Raw genomic sequence first — 16,819 nt, 5'->3', positions numbered from 1 at the left:
TTATTTTAATTTATTTATTTTTTGTTACATTTCTTTTTACATTTTCTGTATTTATTGTTATTTGAATTTTTTTCATTCATTTTCAAATTTATTTTTTCATTCATTTGCAAAACATATACATATTTTTAGTTAATTCATTTGGGTTTTTTTTGTAAATTCTTTGTATTATTTTTATTTGTTTTTCATTCATTTTTCAATTTTTTCTCATTCATTTGCAAAACATATCATACTGTTATTTGTTTTTTTATTTATTCTATTTTTACGATTTTTGTATTTTTTTCATTTGTTAATTTTTGTATTTTTTTGCATTTATTTTTTTGTACTTCTATTCATTTACTTTATTTGTTTATTACTAAATTTTTTTTTTCAAGCTTTTCGAGCTCAAAACCCAGTAAGACTTTCTGCTCAGGTAGAAAATAATTAAATGAAATGAGCTCTGTGTAAACATCTACCCATAATGCACTGCGTCCATGGTGCACCTGAGTGCCTGATTAAACTCTGTAGTTAATCACCGGGTGTGTTCGAGCAGGAAAGAGTATGGAGTGAGTGGAGTCTCAGGACTGAGAGCTGACCTTTACACTGTTTAGAGAACGACTGAATGCTAAGCGTTAGCGCTCCTATCTAACTAGCACTGGAGGTAGAACACTGAGCGTCTGTAAGACACCTCTGAAATACCAAAACGTAGTGTTTCTGTCCTTCTGATGTCCAATTTATAAATCTGTTAAATTGTAAAATGATATAAAATATAAACTATGTAAAACTAAGCTAAAAAACATTTAATAAATCACTTAAAATGGTAATAAAATCTACAGCACCATCCACACTAAACACCATGTTCTTGTCCCAGCTCCACTGTTACTTCACTTTACCTTCAAATACAATCTTCAAAAATAAATAAAAGTATTATTTCTGTATTTATGGTAAGTATTAATCCATTTCTATATGTTTTTCTTCCCCCAGTCGTCTGTTGTAGGATATAAAAATGTACAACAACTTGTCCCATGTTGCATATCCACCCCTAAGAAATATTTGGAACATTCCAGAAATCACATCTTCAGGCAGGACGTGGCAGATCATCAGAACTTCCTGAAGATCACTTGAAGAAGTTCTGGATTTCCGACGATCTTGTGATATTGACTAAGAAAAATCACATTTCAGGTTAAAATATTAGGATGTAATTAAGTTAGCAGGCTAGCATGCTAGTTAATGCCATTTCTAGGGCAAACTGAGGTGAAATAACCTCAAACGGTGCTTAAATGCATCTTTTCGTAGATGTAATGTTGAAAAATGATTACATATATGTTAATTTTGAATCATTACCCCGGATAAATGTCACCACAATCATGGAATCTTCCATCTGATGTCCTAATTATGTTATTCTTGAACATCTCAGCTCCTTGTGTGTTACCCTGTGCTAATGCACTGTGAGCTGAGGAATCCTTATGAACATTAGATACCTTATTTTGAATTCTATCAGGCTAATTCATTAGCATGCACTCTTTATCTAGGCATAGAGCAGAGAGCCTAGAGTATGCAGGTTTCTAAGACAATGCTGCTTGCTTCACTAACACCTCTCATATTTTAGCACTGGATTCTCACTTCCACTCCTCAGCATCTTGTTGTGTTGGATTCTGAGCTCTGTTTACTACAGTAGCGCACTACTGTAGGTCAGGTCACTCTGGACCTCTGTCTGATATCATGATTGAGTCCAGAGTGCTGGATATGTACCGCAAAAGCTAGCTTATGAAATACATACTCAATTCAATTCAATTTATTTCTATAACACTTTTTAACATTGTCTCCAAGCAGCTCTATAGAAATATAGAAACAGAAAAAGTTAAGTTACAATTAATCCCTAACATTTATCCCTAATGAGAAGCCTGAGGCGAAGGTGATGAGGAAAAACTCCCTGAGATGATATGAGGAGAAACCTTGAGAGGAACCAGGCTCAGAAGGGAACCTCATCCTCATTTGGGTGGTGTAAATAATGTCCTTTCTACAACAGATTATAGTCATGTGATAATTCCTTATATACAGGATATAGCACAGTCTAGCACACATTTAAAAAAACTCGGTGCTTTTCCTCGACAAATCGCCATGACGTTTCAAAGAGCCAGAAAGTAGGTAAAGGCCAGGCGGGAATGAAGCAGGTGGAAGTGTTTTACATTTTTACTCATGCATAGTACAGGGACGTAAGCATTATCAGGCGTTTCAGTGTGGATGACCAACATTTGGGACACGATTGCAACCCATAATGTGGATGTAAAGCGTTTTAGACGGAGCCTATGAGTCTTTCTGTCTCTGGATTAATATCTTCTTCTTCTTTGGGCTTTTCCCTTCAGGGGTCTCCACAGCGAATCATCTCTCTCCAACTATCCCTATCTTCTGCATCCTCAACACTTACACCCACTAGCTTCATATCCTCATTTATTCCATCCATATACCTCCACTTTGGCCTTCCTCTTTGCCTCCTGCCTCCATGTCCAACATTCTCCTACCGATACACTCACTCTCCCTCCTCTGAACATGTCCAAACCATCTTAACCTGGCTTCTCTAACTTTGTCCCCCAAACGTCCAACATGAGCTGTCCTTCTAATGTACTCGTTCCTAATCCTGTCCAACCGTATCACTCCCAAAGAGAACCTCAACATCTTCAGCTCTGCTACCTCCAGCTCTGACTTCTGTCTCTTCCTCAGTGACACTGCCTCTAAACCATACAGCATGGCCAGTCTTACTGCTGTCTTGTACACCTTCCCCTTAATTCTCGCCGATATCACACAGAACTCCTGACACTTTTCTCCACCCATTCCAACCTGCCTGCACTCACTTCTTTACCTCTTATGTCTCTGGATTAATATAACGCAGCTAATTATGATTCTTCTTCAATTTTTAATGCCTTAAAAAGTGAATCATCTACATACTGGAACATACGATTAACCTGACACCAGCTCCATTCCTCCAAATACACAACACTACATCTATCCTAACTGTCATGCCTTCTCGTCTAAACAAAAGCTCTCAGGAAAACACAAAGCAAAATCTATCACTTTTATTGGGTATTAAATCGCTCACGGATTCTGTCAATGAGCTTCAGTCGAGAAAGAATGCTCAGATGAATCACACTGTATCCAAAAGATATCAGCGCATCAACCCAGAATCCAAACAACAATAACAGCTAGATTAATGAGCATCTCCTGGTGATTTAGGAAGACAGCGCTCATACATCACACTCTCTTCAAAGTACATCAATGCTCCAGCTGAGGACGTAGCATTGTCTTCAAACGCCAGGGAGAGTTTTTGGTTGGAAATAAAGGAAAACCTGAGGATGAGGTGGCTTTAATATATGGACAGTGTGTGTGTGTGTGTGTGTGTGTGTGTGTATGTATGTGTGTGTGTGAGAGGCCTCAGGATAGACTAATTTTAGCTAAGATGGATCATTGATTAATTTTAAACGCTGCACATTTTCATACATTGTTTAAATAAGTTATAAGTTACTTAAGGTAAAGTTTGAAGTTAGGTCTTAACACAAAAGGAGACAAAAAAAAATAACAGTTCAGTTCTAGCTAGTTAGCAAATGTCCTTGCTAGCACTGGCTTATGAACTGGAACTATTATTTTTTTGTTTGTTTGTTTGTTTATTTTTTTGAACTTGTAATATAGATGAGATATTTAAAAAAAAAACCATACATTTAAACACAAAATTGAGATTTTACATCTAATTTTATTGAAATAAATACATAAAACTCAAAAAATCCGTGAGGCGATCAGATTCCGTATGGGAAATGTAGTTTTTCTATTAAGCGTACCCTAGTCACAACGGAGGAGATTATACTACATTTCCCACAATGCATCGGTGCAAACGCGGAAGTCGTTCTAAACCCAATGGATTGCAAAGAGAGTATATAGTGCACTAGAAAGTGAACACGAAGCCGTGGTTTTATACACTAAGTAGTGCACGTAGGTAGGGTTCAGGTATAGTTTTTAGTATTTAATTATCGCAAGGCGAGTAAGGAAACATGTCCCACGCCGGCTCAAAGAAAAGAAAATTAGACAAACCCGCTGAGGATAAGCTGTATTTTGAGAGCTATGCGGATGTGAGTATCCACGAGGAGATGATCGCGGACACTGTGCGCACGGACACGTACAGGAAAGCCATCTTTAATAATAAAAGTCAGATCGAAGGGAAAGTTGTGCTGGATGTGGGTGCAGGCACCGGGGTGCTGAGTGTGTTCTGTGCCCAGGCCGGGGCCAGGAAGGTGTACGCCGTGGAGGCCAGCTCCATAGCAGAGCAGGCTGAGAAAATCATCAAGCAAAATAAAGTGGAGGACAAAGTAGAGGTCATTAAGGGTGCTCTGGAGGCTGTGGAGCTTCCTGAGCAGGTGGATGTAATAGTGAGTGAGTGGATGGGTTACGCCCTGCTCCATGAGTCCATGTTGAACTCTGTGATCTCCGCTCGGGATCGGTGGCTCAAACCCGGAGGCCTGATGCTCCCCGATAAAGCCGAGCTCTTCATCGCACCCATAAACGACCTGGTCGTGGAGGAACGTCTCAACTTCTGGAGCACGGTGAAGAGCCAATACGGAGTGGACATGTCCTGCATGACGGACTTCGCCCGGAGGTGCATCATGGCGAGCGCGGAAATCACCATCAAGCCCGTGACCGTCGAAGACGTCTTGTCTCACCCGGTCAAATTCGCAGAGCTGGACCTCAACGCCGTGAACCTGGAGCACCTGAGCTCCGTCAAGGGACGTTTCCGCTGCCTCTGCTTCGGCTCGGCCGCCTTCAATGCCTTCTGCGTGTTTTTCGCCGTGACCTTCCCGGGGTCCAGACATCCTCTAGTCCTGTCCACGTCCCCGTTCAAACCCGAGACGCACTGGAAACAAGCCGTGCTTTACCTGGACCAGGCCGTGGAGGTTGTGCAGGACACGCTGGTGGAAGGAGACGTGCACATGTATCCGTCTGAGGAAGGTTCTAGACATATATGCATCCACGTGGACTATACGGTGGCGGAAGAGAAGAAGAAATCGAAGACGTTCGCTATTTCAGATGGATCTTCATACGCAGAGCCTTTGTAAGCACAGAGTGAAGGTTGTGAGCTGGAATTCAGAAGGTTTATCATGGAGTATGTAGATTTTAAAAAAGTTCAAGCAAGGACATGCAAAAAAAAAAAAATAAAGCAACCATCTAAGTTTAAGAAATGTTTTGGAGTTTTCTTCACTTACAGGTTTCTAAAGTGTGAACATGCCGAAAGCCACGAATGTGAATGGATTAAAACACTGAATCAGTTACTCCAAAATTCTGCAGTGGTTCATTTATTTATTTATTTAGTTTATTGAAAGATCTGATCTTTCTACACAGGTTTATTAGCTTCTGTTTATTTTATTGTATGTTTATACAGACACAAGGAATTTTCGGTAGCGGCTGTCTGAGACCCTCAGAAGTACAGACATAAAATAATTTATTTACAAATAATGCTATACATAGGGGAGTTTATATATATATATATATATATATATATAATATGTGTGTGTGATGAATTCTCACAATCAGGAAAAGGAAGAAAAAAAAGTCCAGGTTTTTGGAAAATTTTTCATCACAGTGTATCGGCAGGGATAAGTTACAATAAGAAGTGAATTATTATTATTTATTTATTATTTTTTTTGTGTATTTTTTAAACACATGTTATTTATTTATATGTATTTTTGTACTAATTGTAATTGTAGTTATTTTATTTTATTTATGTATTATTTATTTGTTTATTTTTTTTAGTTATTAATTTTTGGGGAAAAATTGACAGTAAAATATTCCAGTCTATCCACACTCCTAGAAAAGATGATTTGTAGGAATTGATTTTTACATGATTTTTAATGTCTGCTTCACACGGCTCGTCCTCAGGAGTGATGCCGTTTCACGCTCGGCGTCTGCCGGAGCTTCTGAAAATAAACCTCGGGTACGTGGTGTATGTGAAAACGTTCCTCAAGCTCGTTGTAGTAAATCTGAAGAAAGGCGTCAGACTGTTGCCTTCGTCACGCCTGCTCTACTGTGAAGGTAAGGAGACGTCTGTTTATAGAAGTTAATCAGACACCTGAGCTAAAGTTAGCACAATGACGTGAAACTCATCTCCGGTCTCTGTACTACAAGGCATTCCTATCCAACTACCGGTTGCCAAAGCGATAATGTTTATCAGTGGGTGGAGCCTCTAGCATCTAAATAATTTCTTGCAGCTAAAACGAAAGATTCTGGAGGGAGATTTGTCGTTTCGTATGGATATAAAACTCGTGTCGTACCGGATGAAGGAGAAGCGGTGTGAGATCGTTATGAAGGATCACGTCATCATCTCTACTGTCTTCACTCTGATTGGATCAGAAGTCGATGTGAAGAGTCGCTACGTATTTATATAAAGTTTTATCGCAACTTTGTCGCATCGTCGATGTGAACACGCCCACATTCAGTCATGGAAATCGCAGCTTTTATCGAAAATTAACGATCTCTGTTAACTTTGTCGCTGTAGGTGTGAACGAAGCAGCAGATACAAACAAACAAACAAACAAACATTCGATGTTTTTACAGCTCTAACATCCTGAGTGAGAGCAGCGTGTTGTTAAATATTATACCCTGAATTGTCACACAGGGAATTTTAAATGGGAAAATTAATTATCCAGGAAAATACTTCTACATTAAATGATTTCTACATTAAATCCTAAATTTCACTTAGTTGGGAAATAAATGAGTAATATAAAAACTGAAATGCCTCAGATAAATCAGCATTAATAACATCATTGTAGTAATAATAAACATGTACACTGATCAGGTATAACACTCTGACCACTGACCGGTGAAGTGAATCAGACTGATCATCTCCTCATCATGGCACCTGTTAGTGGGTGGGATATATTAGGCAGCAAGTGAACATTTTGTCCTCAAAGTTGATGTTAGAAGCAGGAAAAATGGACAAGCGTAAGGATTTGAGCTTTGAGTTTGACAAAGGGCCAAATTGTGATGGCTAGACCACTGGATCAGAGCATCTCCAAAACTGCAGCTCTTGTGGGGTGTTCCCGGTCTGCAGTGGTCAGTATGTATCAAAAGTGGTCCAAGGAAGGAACAGTGGTGAACCGGCGACAGGGTCATGGGCGGCCGAGGCTCACTGACGCACATGGGGAGTGAAGGCTGGCCCGTGTGATCCGATCCAACAGACGAGCTACTGTTGATCAAACTGTTATTCTGGTTCTGATAGAAAGGGGTCAGAATACACAGTGCAGGACGGGTCAGGGCTGTTTGACAGCAAAAAGGGGAACCAACACAATATTAGGCAGGTGGTCAAAATATTATGCCTACATAATGAGCTACTGTGTGTGTGTGTGTGTGTGTGTGTGTGTGTGTGTGTGTGAAAATTTATTCAGTTGTTGCTAGGGTTCCATCTCTCAGGGATTTATATTTTTATTTTATTTCAGAAGTAATAATAATAATAAGAGGAAGAAAAACTTTGATAGATTATTTGTAAATCAGTGTTGGTATTTTCTTTTAATTCAGCAGCACTTAATTCAATAGTGAGGCTTAATTTATTAAGCCTATTTATTATTATTATTATTATTATTATTATTATTATTGGTGTTGTTGCCATGGTTACAGAATGAAGAGCATTGATTTAGACTAATGAGACACCAAGGTAATAAATTATTTTTTTTAATATTATTATTATTTATAAAAATATATTTTATATTCCTTAGCACAAATGGAAATTATTGTAATTTTTATTTTTTATATTTATTAATTTGTATATTTATGCACTTAATAACTGATTGAGATATTATTATTATTATTATTATTATTATTATTATTATTACTATTATTATTGTTATTATTATTAGTAGTACTATTACTATTATTATTATTATTATTATTATTATTATTATTATTATTACTATTATTATTAATAGTAGTAGTAGTAGTTAATTTTGTATTTGTTTTCTTATTATAATCTTAATGATATTCTATTTATTCATTTTATTATTCATGCTCTCAAAGACCTTTTTAAAAAAGTGTGCACTTACTCACCGACCCAAAAATTATGCTCGTCATGTCTGAGGCCATTTTTAAAACATTTTTATTTTGATAATTCAAATTTTTTTTAGTTTTCATAATACAAATAATCTGTTTTAGGAACCTCAGAAATGACACACTTCATTCCGAAGCCACATTTCAGCCTAAATGTGTCTAAAGCGCAATATTAACAGTAAATATTCGTGATTTATATATATATATATATATATATATATAGATCTTGATATATCGTCTCGCCTCTCCGTTCAGACCATAACCCAGCGCCCTGCTTCCTCTCGTCCTGGTTCTCTCATTTATATCCGAGCGATCGAATGGAGCGTGTGGTCATGTAGCCAGAGTGGCGGATTAAGAGCAGAAACATGTCTCTGTATCACACGTCCGAATCCAATATCCAATGCAGCATCCAATACATCCCTCTGTATGCTAATGACGTTACTGTAAATAAGCCGAGAGAAATCATTCGCCGCCAGACGCTTACTGTAACCAATATTTCTGTTCAGATCTCCTGAGAAGATAAATTGGAACAATGTTATTGACGAAACTTAATTTAGACGACCAGCTCCTTGGCTGAGAGATTCGTCATCATTATCGTTAGCAGCCTGATTTGCTTTAGTAAGCATGCAATGTACACACACACACACACACACACACAGAGCTGTGACTGTGCAACATATTAAGCTATAAGCAGCATCATGTGTTTCTGGATCCTTGTGATTTGATGGGTTTCCGGTTCCTGGTAGATTGCTGGCTGAACAAGCATTTATTTATTACAATAATAATTTTTTTAAATAAATAATTTATGTATCATTACATAGCCTTGCTCAAAAATGTATCCGTCTTCCTCATTGCTTTCTTTATGTATCAACAGAATATTACTATATTAATAATAATATTAATAATTAATATTATTAATATCATTAATAATAATTATTAATATTAATAATTATTTTATGTCACAGCCCAGCCAGATTCTTTTCTTCTCAGCTTTTAGGAAGTTGAGGTCAGAGATGATACAGCACCTCTGGAGCATGTTTAAGGGCCTCACTCAAGGGCCCAACAGTGGTAGCTTGAACCTTCTCATGAGTGACCCAAAGCCTTAACCAGTAGCCACCACTGTTCATCCCATACTGTTATACATTTACCTTTCTGTCATTCAGCAGACTGCCTTATCCAGGGCAACTTATCTCGTTTTATAGAGCTCAGCAGTTGAGGGTTAAGGGCCTTGCTCAGGGGCCCAGCAGTGGTTGCTTGATGGACCTGGGTTTCAAACTCACAACCTTCGGATCATTAGTCCAACACCTTAACCACTAAGCTACCAACTGGGGTGACCTTAAGCTTCTGCCGTCATAGTTCACAAAGGTCCGTGATTCACCTGATGCAAGTCACCTGACCATGACAAAGTGGTGATCTGTCAGGTTTTCCATGGCTACAACCAAAACACTGAAAACAAAGGAATAGAAAACAAAGGAAATCAGGAGTGGAAGTCCTTTGTTACTGCCATACATGTCAGAAGACATAAAGGGCAGTGAATAAATAAATAAATGAATGAATAAATGTGTAGAAGGAACATCATGATGCCCAGATGGCAGCAGTGCAAACGTCCTGAAGACGCTCCTCAAGGAATAACATGTCATGTTTGGGCACCAGGTGTCTGTTCCTCCTACAGGCCATGACGATAATGTCCACCTCCCACTGAGCTGGACAGGGGAGCTTATTGTGTCTTTTCCCTTAGCACAGATGAACAGCTGATCTGATGATTGAACCGCTGTAGTCTGGTCCTGAAGCAAAGAAACTCGTCAGCTTCTCCATCATTGTAAACAAAAGATGAGTCCAGCATTTTTTAGCCACAAGGTCACTCTGGTGTCAGACATCCACCAGGACATGCAAGGTGAGCTTATCTCCCAGGCACGTCTTTCTCTCACTGAGTGATGGCTAGCAAATAGTCTTTACAGAAACTCGTTTTAGCTCGGCACCCTGCGAGGGCTCAGTTGGGGTAAGTCTAATAAGGGACTCCAGGAAAAAAGCGAGATCCCACCCTGGGCTCCTGGGAGAGCATCACACTCTTCAGAAAGGCTGTGACAAGTTTATGAGCCCCCAGTGAGGCTCCATCCATGGTACAGTGACATCGTGCATTGGCAGCCACATACATCTTCATTTTAAATTGGGACTTTCTGCCATCTTCAATTCCCTGTAGGAATGTGGGGGCACATCAGAGCCAGTCTTCCTAATCAGGGGTGTCATGGTTGATTGCATGCATTTCAAAAACACCCATGGTGCTAGAGAGAGAGGCTGGAGTGTAGGCCTTGTAGTGGAATGCAAGTCTTTGCTCAAAAGTGATTGGACCTTGAAATTTTGCATTGTACAGATCGGACCTCTCAAATTTAGAATCAGACAGATCCCACCATCCTTTTTTTCCAATCTGGGATGTTCATTGAGAAGATCCAATTTTTGAAATCTATAGCACTTTCTCACCTTGAAAACTGGGCCGACAGCAGAAGTGAAATTTGTTTCTCTACAGGATGATCGTCAGAGCTCGCTAGTCTAGTGCAGTTGCTGCCCAATGAGCAATGTTTTTAGCTGTAAAGCATCCTGTCAGCAGCCCACAGCCATCTTTAGCAGATTCAATTTGATTAATGGCTGAAACTTGTGCTCTCCTCTCCAGGGCTTCATTGGTCACAGGCCCAAAGAGCAACCCTGGCACGTAGGGCGGCTTTTGCAGGGTTGATTTACACCTTTCTGGAAGCTGGACTGTACAAATGAGTAGGAAGATGGTGCCTGATGTTCCTGCATAACAGTGGTATACACCTTCGGTATAACGAAACTGGCCACTCAAACATGTTAGTTGTGCTTAGCAACAGTCAGGTAGTGCCAAGGAAGGAGATCACCACATATGTTACAGCACAGAGGAATTCTTTTCTTTGCATATCCCAGTTGAGGAGGTTGGGGTCAGAGCACAGGGGCAGATATGATACAGTGCCCTTGGAGCAGAGAGGGTTTGCTTAATTGCCCAACAGTGGTAACTTAGCAATGCTGGGGCTTGAACCCTGCCCTTCCACTCAAGGACCTAGAACCTTGACCACTTGTGCCACCACTGCCAGGAAGGGAAGTCCTACTGAACATACAGTAGTCCATAGTCCAGCTAATTCACCATGGTTAGGGGTGGAGCATGCAGAAAGGCCAGGGAGAACCTCTGTGGTAGCTTTTAGTAGTTTAGGTGCTGGACTACAGATTGAAAGGCGGTGAGTTCGAATCCCAAGTCGTTGGCCCAGGCTCTGGGTCGTTGACCAGAAGATCAGGGTTCAAGCCTCAGCACCGCTAAGCTGCCACCGTTGTACCCTTGATCATGGCCCCCAACCCACCTTGTTCCAGGGGCGCTGTATCATGGCTGACCCTGCACTCTGACCCCAACCTCTGGATAAGTAAATGTAATTAAATGAAAACTTCTGAACCATACATCTCCAAAAGGATGACGACGCACCCAGAGACAGTGAAGTAAGGATAGATAGCAAGGCTAGCAAGCAAACGCAAGCAAGTTACCACATGGAAACAGTGAAGATTCTACTTGTGAAGATAGGAGTCCAGATATGGATGAGGGGGTACCTGTAAGTCACTAGCTGTAGTTAGCTCCAGAAGGTATGTCCAAGGCAAGAAAGTGAAGGAGAAAGAGAAGCACTGTGGTACGACAGCAGTATTTATGTCCAACACTACATCATGTGGTGAGTGGGTGACACTGTTGAAGGTCTTAGCATGCATAAGAAGGTATCCAGGTGATTCTCACCACCCCTAGCGGTTAGACGGGGTGAAATAAAATCTAATATCTGTGACAAAGGGACATAACATCACGAGGTAGGACAGCGCTAAATCCCCGGCCGTGCTGCAAATCATTCTCTGGCTCCGGAGTAAATCCACCTCGCCGCCGGCTCCTTCATAATCCTCTCCCAATCGCACACTTTCTGGATTACGCTGCCTTGTAATTCCTGTTCGGGTTTTGTTTTTACTTAATAATGATATTTCAATTTGGAGAAGTGCTGCTGCGGGGTTGTTTAGGAAAAAACAGAGAAGGAGAGAAAGTAAGACAGAGAGAGAGAGAGATTAATATTAATTCTCTAACTGTTTTCTCCACCTTTCACTTTTTCACTGACATTCCTTATTTTCTTTCTTGCTTTTTATTTCTTTCACTGTTCTTTTTCTTTCTTTCTTTCTCTTTCTTTCTTTCTTTCTTTCTTTCTTTCTCTAACTAATTTTCTCATTTTCTGCTTGTCTTTTTCACTTCATTCTATCTTTCACTTCTTTCTTTCACACTCTACAATAATCAATAGTTCTTTCTTTCTTTCTTTTGCTCTATTCTTTCCTTTATTTTCACATTATTTCTCAATCTGTCTTTCTTTTACTCTCTACATTTACTAACTTCTTTCTCTCTTTCTTTCTTTTGCTCTATTATTCTTATTTTCCAGTCATTTCTCTTATTCTATCTGTCTTTCTTGGTGTTTCACACTATTCTTTTACTCTCTATTTTTACTAATGTCTTTCTTTCTTTCTTTCTTTCTTTCTTTCTTTCTTTCTTTCTTTCTTTCTTTCTTTCTTTCTTTTTTTGCTCCATTTTTTACCTTTATTCTTCTTCTTGCTCCATTCTATTTTTCTTTGTCTGACTGTGTTCTTTCTTTCTTTCTTTCTTTCTTTCTTTCTTTCTTTCTTTCTTTCTTTCTTTCTTTCTTTCTTTCTTTCTTTCTTTCTTTCTCTGTTCAATCTTTGCTTTTTACTTTTTTTCTTTCTTGCTTGCTTTTATTTTATTCTCTATTCCTTCTATCTTTCTATTTCTTGCTCTGTTCAATCTTTCTTTCTTTCTTTCTTTCTTTCTTTCTTTCTGTAAAGAACTCACCACATCTAAATTTCTAAAAAGAAGTTCTGGTGAGAATGTGTGCTGTTCTGTTATCCCATCCAGTCTGTATTCCCACCTCATGCACAGCGTTCCCAGGATTGTCCCTGGATCCATCCCGACCCTGACCAGGATTAAGCTCCTGAAAGTAAACGAGTGAGTGATGTGAATTTTATTCACTTAAATGTATTCATTTTTAAGACTCCGTAAAAGTTTTCTGTTATTTCAGTAGATTACGATGCTTTACTGTAATAATAAAGACAATAATAAATAATAATAAAATCCTTTTTTCTTCTGTCTTTGTTGATATTTAACTTCCTCTCTGATTTGAAACGTATGGATGTGTGGAATTAGACCTAACACCGGTCAGCGAGGAGGTCCAGCCACTGGAGCACATCTGCCTTCTGGATGGCACTTAACTCTTTATTGATCCTTTCAGATTTATGAGGCGGGATAAATCCTGCGTTGAAGGCGGGTTTGGCTTTTATGGCTTCTTCTGCTTTGGCTAAACGTTTATTGTTAGCGTCTTTTTCTAACCTTCAGTGCTGGAGTCAGGTTCCAGATTTCTGTAGGACATCTTACGCTGCCGGGTCTCACTGGGCTTCTGATTCAGCTTTCAGTGCTGAGGTTAAGGTTATAGCTGCTATAGCATAAGTGAAAACAGGAAGGAAGTTGACTTTAAATGTAATTATGAACATGTGGATTAAATTATGGTGTGTTGCTCTTTAATAAATAAAAAAAACTTTGAGTTGTAAAAGGAATAAAACACAGCCGGACACAGCGTTACAGGAAGACAGTCAACAACACCATGGTGTGATGAAGTGCAAATATGATTATTTCCCTGTAACAGCACATCCTGCCCTGGTTCCATCAGTAATGATGTTTTTACTCAGTGGTCAGATTGTTAGACATGACTAAAGCTATCAGGGTTCACCTGGTGGACACAGAAAAGCTAGCTATGTACGAGAAAAAAAACTAGCTAATGTAATGCTATAAATAAGGCGACATAATAAACTTAGTGTAGATAGTTACTGTATAGTATACTGTTTGTACACACTGGGAGATGTAACTACGGTGGCTGAGAAGTGCAAAACAAAATAACAAAACCGTAAAAGAAAATAACAAAAATAGAAAACAAAATAACAAAAATGTAAAATAAAATAACAAAAATAGAAAACAAAATAAAAAAAATAAAATTACAAAAATGGAACACAAAATAACAAACCTAAAAACACAAGGACAATTCAGACAAAGTGGAAAAAGTAGGTCTGTGAATGGAATTCTGCCCCCTGATTGGATGAGACAACGGTCACTCAGGATCTGCAGGAAGTCCAGCAGTAGCTGCAGCAGTAGAAAGTGGATTGGTGTGTGTATGAACACAGCTCTGCTCTTATAGCGCTCCTTTAATATGGAATAGTTTGGTCTTTTAACATTTCTGCGTTCTTCTGGTGTGTTTTTAGAGATGGCAAGCTAATCTTTACTCCATGATACGCTATCAGTATATCCAACATCACACCATATGAACCTCCTTCCTCACAGTAGAGCTGAATGAACTCCATTTTCTTATAAATATATATGTTTGTTATTTTCTTTTCAAAGATTTAAAGTTTGAAGCACTATCGAAAAAAGTGTTTTGCACTTCTTGGCCACCGTATGTAACCATAACAACAATCATATCATATTAGTATGGATAGAACAACTGGACTATAGATTGATGCATAGATTGCTACATAGATTTGGTACCTCATAGACACCTCACACACACACACACACCAAAAATACACAGTAGCAGTAGCTGGTCTTACAGCCCGATATGAAATAACATGCAAAGAGAGGAATCTCTTAAATGGCATCCATTTGAACCCGTTCCTCAGGGCTTCCTCTGAGTGTATAGTACAGTATGTGAGGCAGTGTGTGTAGTGTATGATGCAGTGTGTGTGTAGTGTGTGTGTGTAGTGTGTGACATGTCATTCATCTCTCTGATTGCTGGTATCAGGATTGCTGTAAATGTGTGTGTGTGTGGCATTAACTTTAATTCACTTTAATCAGCTTTAAAGTGGTGATCAGTACCTACTGCTAAACACCATTAGCTAATTACCTTGTATTATTCTGCCACACTGCAGCTTTCTCTCATCCACTTACTTTTTATACTTCTATAAGGATTAAGTGAGAAAGGGGGATGAGGTGAGAGACACACTGCGGAAACACAAACATGTTCAACGCAATTTTTTGGTAAAACCAAAAATTTGAAAAAAATTACATTTTCATTTTTCTGACAGATACATATGTCTGTCTGTTTATCTATCTATCTATCTATCTATCTATCTATCTATCTATCTATCTATCTATCTGTCTGTCTGTTGGTCTGTCTGTCTGTCTATCTATCTATCTATCTATCTATCTATCTATCTATCTATCTATCTATCTATCTGTCTGTCTGTTGGTCTGTCTGTCTGTCTGTCTATCTATCTATCTATCTATCTATCTATCTATCTATCTATCTATCTATCTATCCTGAATAAAGCAGATAGAGTATGTGTTTCAGAAAGCATTAACATCCCTTTAGATTTAAAATTTCAAACTGTGTTAAAGTCAGAAACCAAAGTCTCTTATTTCCTGAGGCTGTAGAAGGCTGTTTGGTGTTTGAGATGCTGTAAATTCCAGCTCCAAGCTTAGATAAGTAGTTAACTCTAGACTCCTGGATTTGGGAAGTTTCTCCCATCCTTCATTATTCTGGAATAGCTTTTCTTCTCTGTAGAAGAAGAAACCTTCATCATCTCCACGTTATACATTATAGCACAGTGAAATTCTTTTCTTCACGTATCCCAGGTGAGGCCAGAGCACTGGTATGATACCAGTGATGGTATTAGCCTAGCCACTCTACCATAAAGTCCTAATGGATGGTGTGTTTGAGATGGTCTAAGATGGTTGTCCTTCCAGCAGGAAGGATAGTGGAGCTTGGCGGTGCTGGGGCAGGGGGTGGGTTGACCCTGATCCTCAGATCGACAACCCAGAGCCTTAACCACTTGAACCACTGTATTCGGCTTCATTCATCCTCCCCTTAATTTTGACCAGTCTTCTCATTCCTGCTGCTGAGAAACATTCCACAGCATGATGCTCCCACCACCATGCTTCCCTCAGGGATGGTATTAACCAGTCAATGTTCCCATCTATATATCACCTAGAGTCCAATTAATATATGTCTTTTCAGACAACATTACACATTTCCTTATGCTCTCTGAGTGTACTGTCTGTTACTCAGTTTCAGCCTAGCCACTCTACCAGAAAGTCCTGATGTTTCTGAGATGGTTGTCCTTCCAATAGGTTCTCCAGTCTCTCTGAAGGACCAGTGATGCTCTGGGAGACTTGTCCTGGATTCTCGGATGCTCAAACACCTCCAAGGCCTGGTTAGTGATTGTTTGCACTGTATTTTGTCTTGCACTGTTTGCACCAGGTTGAACATGTTGCACTTTATGTAGCTAGAACAACTTACTTTCTGACCTGTGTTGTTTTGTAGCTCTGTGTTGTGTTGTTTTATGTAGCACCAGGATCCTGGACAAATGTTGTCCCATTGCACTGTGTACTGCATCAACTATACATGGTTGAAATGACAATAAAAGCTACTTGACTTGACATGTGAGTGTCCCTCCTTTTGCTCCTGGGAACATTTAAAGCTTTAGAAATATTTTTGCTCAGATATTTTTGCTTCATCTCCACACCATTTGATCGTGGAGGTCAGCACTGTGAATTGTGTGACCTTAGACACTGTAGTGTACTTTTCCAACTCGTGAACCTGACACTGGTGAGACTCCAGTGGAGTTGTAGAGACTCCTGAAGATAATCAAAGCGCAAACACTGGACAGCAGTTTGGAGAGCCTCAGC

At 39.2% G+C, this 16,819-nt stretch overlaps 1 protein-coding gene across 1 annotated transcript; it reads left to right on the top strand.

Moving 5' to 3' along the window:
• Positions 1 to 3,957: 3,957 nt before the first annotated feature.
• prmt6 (protein arginine methyltransferase 6) lies at positions 3,958 to 5,463 on the top strand. Its single transcript, XM_058407261.1, has one exon. The coding sequence runs from the start codon at positions 4,017 to 4,019 to the stop codon at positions 5,073 to 5,075; it is 1,059 nt and encodes a 352-aa protein (XP_058263244.1). The 5' UTR covers positions 3,958 to 4,016; the 3' UTR covers positions 5,076 to 5,463.
• Positions 5,464 to 16,819: the final 11,356 nt, after the last annotated feature.

Source organism: Hemibagrus wyckioides, linkage group LG01, assembly GCF_019097595.1.
Source record: "Hemibagrus wyckioides isolate EC202008001 linkage group LG01, SWU_Hwy_1.0, whole genome shotgun sequence".
Taxonomy (NCBI): Eukaryota; Metazoa; Chordata; class Actinopteri; order Siluriformes; family Bagridae; genus Hemibagrus; species Hemibagrus wyckioides.
The sequence above is the reverse complement of the archived record's forward strand: the minus strand, read 5'-3'. Positions and strand labels throughout refer to the sequence as shown.

Bases quoted from the DNA above. Each gene is read 5' to 3' on its own strand.
- prmt6 (XM_058407261.1), top strand. From the start codon at position 4,017: ATGTCCCACGCCGGCTCAAAGAAAAGAAAATTAGACAAACCCGCTGAG.